The 1,809-nt window shown below is 40.9% G+C and overlaps 1 protein-coding gene across 1 annotated transcript; it reads right to left on the reverse strand.

Moving 5' to 3' along the window:
- Positions 1-297: 297 nt before the first annotated feature.
- On the reverse strand, positions 298-1,782 carry LOC109509711 (collagen and calcium-binding EGF domain-containing protein 1-like). Its single transcript, XM_019859530.1, has 4 exons — positions 1,402-1,782; positions 1,209-1,244; positions 907-942; positions 298-713 (listed from the first exon to the last, which is right to left on the reverse strand). The coding sequence occupies exons 1-4, from the start codon at positions 1,453-1,455 to the stop codon at positions 528-530; spliced, it is 312 nt and encodes a 103-aa protein (XP_019715089.1). The 5' UTR covers positions 1,456-1,782; the 3' UTR covers positions 298-527.
- Positions 1,783-1,809: the final 27 nt, after the last annotated feature.

The following is a 1,809-nucleotide window of genomic DNA, read 5'->3' on the forward strand; positions in this document are numbered from 1 at the left end:
TTCTCGTGACACCAAAAATGTGTTTCCTATAAAAATACAAATCTTTTTCTTTAATCTATTTTTCTCACATGACGGCGACTTCATGATTTTATTTATATTTCAATTCTGTATTTACACTTGTTATTGTAATATGATTTTTGTCACACCATTTTATGTACCAGGTATCGCATAAAATAGTAACTTGAGTGTGAGATTATTCTCTGAATTTTATGACAATTTCATCGATTTTTTTTCTCCAGTTTTTCTTGAAAAAGAGACCCAATTGTCATTACACTGACACGCTTTCTCATAACAATATGACATTTTCTTTCTTTTATTGAACAAATAATCCCTCTCGCTGCACATTGGCAATAAAGAACCTCGTTTTAATTTGAAAAGAGACTCTCCGTTTGCATGCTAACCTGTAGCAGGAGGAGAGAGGATGAGGAAGAGATGCGAGCAAAAAGGCTTGACCTTTCAAGTCCTTCGTGTCCTTCGGGAGTCCTCTTTTTGTCTTTAAATAATGACACCAGCAGCATTCAAAAAGTTCAGGTACTGAACATGAGGTCCCCTTGGCCGGACCCCCACTCGGCAAAATCAGGCTCCCCACCGGAGGGAAAAGAGTCCAACGAGATGCCCCTCTTGTCTCCAAACACTTTCTCCTGCAGTTCAATGATGTCATTTCGAATGTCGGCCATCATCAGCAACAGGAAGTCGAAGGAGCCTGGAGGGCCCTGACAAACAGATCGCAAGGATTTACGGGTGGGCAATGATTGTTCAAAATGTCTTCATGAGACAAACAATGCTCAGTTTTGGTCTTGAAGAGGATACAATGTTAATATTAACATGAATAACACGTTTAAACGGTGGGAAAAATGGATGAATGGATGGAAAATAATAATGCATTATAATGTGAAACAAACTTACAGGGGGCCCACTGGGACCATCAGCTCCTCTGTCACCCTGAAAATGGCAAATTGTACATACAATATTTTTAGCAACAACAACAAAAAAAATCACATGACATATCACAGAAACGACGCGAGCATTATGGATATGCAAATGCAGTATTTGACCCTGAAGAGACTCGGCCATTGGTTAATTTTGAGCTGCTGCGAGATGTTGTTGTAGTTGCTGATTTGGCCACCAGAGGGCAGCAGGCCACATACATGGACATGAACGTGAGCAAATTGTTTTTATATATGTGTATATAAGGATGTTGAAGTGACCTTTGAACCGTCTTTTCCGCGGGCCCCTGGTGGTCCCTGCATGAAGAATAAAACACAAGTTTCAAATTTTTTTTCCAAGTCAATGCAAAATGATTGCTTTCTATTTACATGCATATTATTTCAAATACACCCAGGACTGTAGACTATATACGGTACTGTATTGTTCTGTATATTTGTATTTTTTATTATTTACCACTGGTCCTCTGCGGCCTCTTTTGATATGCCTTAGATCAGGCTCTGGACCCATGGGTCCAATGTCCCCCCGGGGACCCCGAGGCCCTGGTGAGCCTCCCTCGCCTGGGTCCCCTCTAGCTCCTGGCCCCCCTGGGTGTCCTGTGGAGTAGGTATTTTGGTAAATTAGGTGATTTGACGATTCGGGTGGTGGGAAGAGATGTACGTTAAGCAGGAAGTTAGATTGTAGGTTTTGCAATAGGTTAAGGAGTAGGATGTGTTCAATAGGTAGTTGGATTGGTCAGTAGGTAGGTTGGGAGGGAGATAATAAAGGTAGGTGGGTATGGAGAGAGGGGAGGAAGATAGATAGAGATAGTGAGATGCATACATTTACATTAAGAAAAAAATTGTGTTTACTCAATTTTATGTT

The sequence above is a fragment of the Hippocampus comes genome, unplaced genomic scaffold (genome assembly GCF_001891065.2).
Source record: "Hippocampus comes isolate QL1 unplaced genomic scaffold, H_comes_QL1_v1.1 C17013131, whole genome shotgun sequence".
Taxonomy (NCBI): domain Eukaryota; kingdom Metazoa; phylum Chordata; class Actinopteri; order Syngnathiformes; family Syngnathidae; genus Hippocampus; species Hippocampus comes.

Bases quoted from the DNA above. Each gene is read 5' to 3' on its own strand.
- LOC109509711 (XM_019859530.1), bottom strand. From the start codon at position 1,455: ATGGGTCCAGAGCCTGATCTAAGGCATATCAAAAGAGGCCGCAGAGGA. The intron at 1,245-1,401 runs GTAAATAATAAA...TTCTTCATGCAG, and splicing joins GAGGCCGCAGAGGACCAGTG to GGACCACCAGGGGCCCGCGG. The intron at 943-1,208 runs GTCACTTCAACA...TGCCATTTTCAG, and splicing joins GCGGAAAAGACGGTTCAAAG to GGTGACAGAGGAGCTGATGG.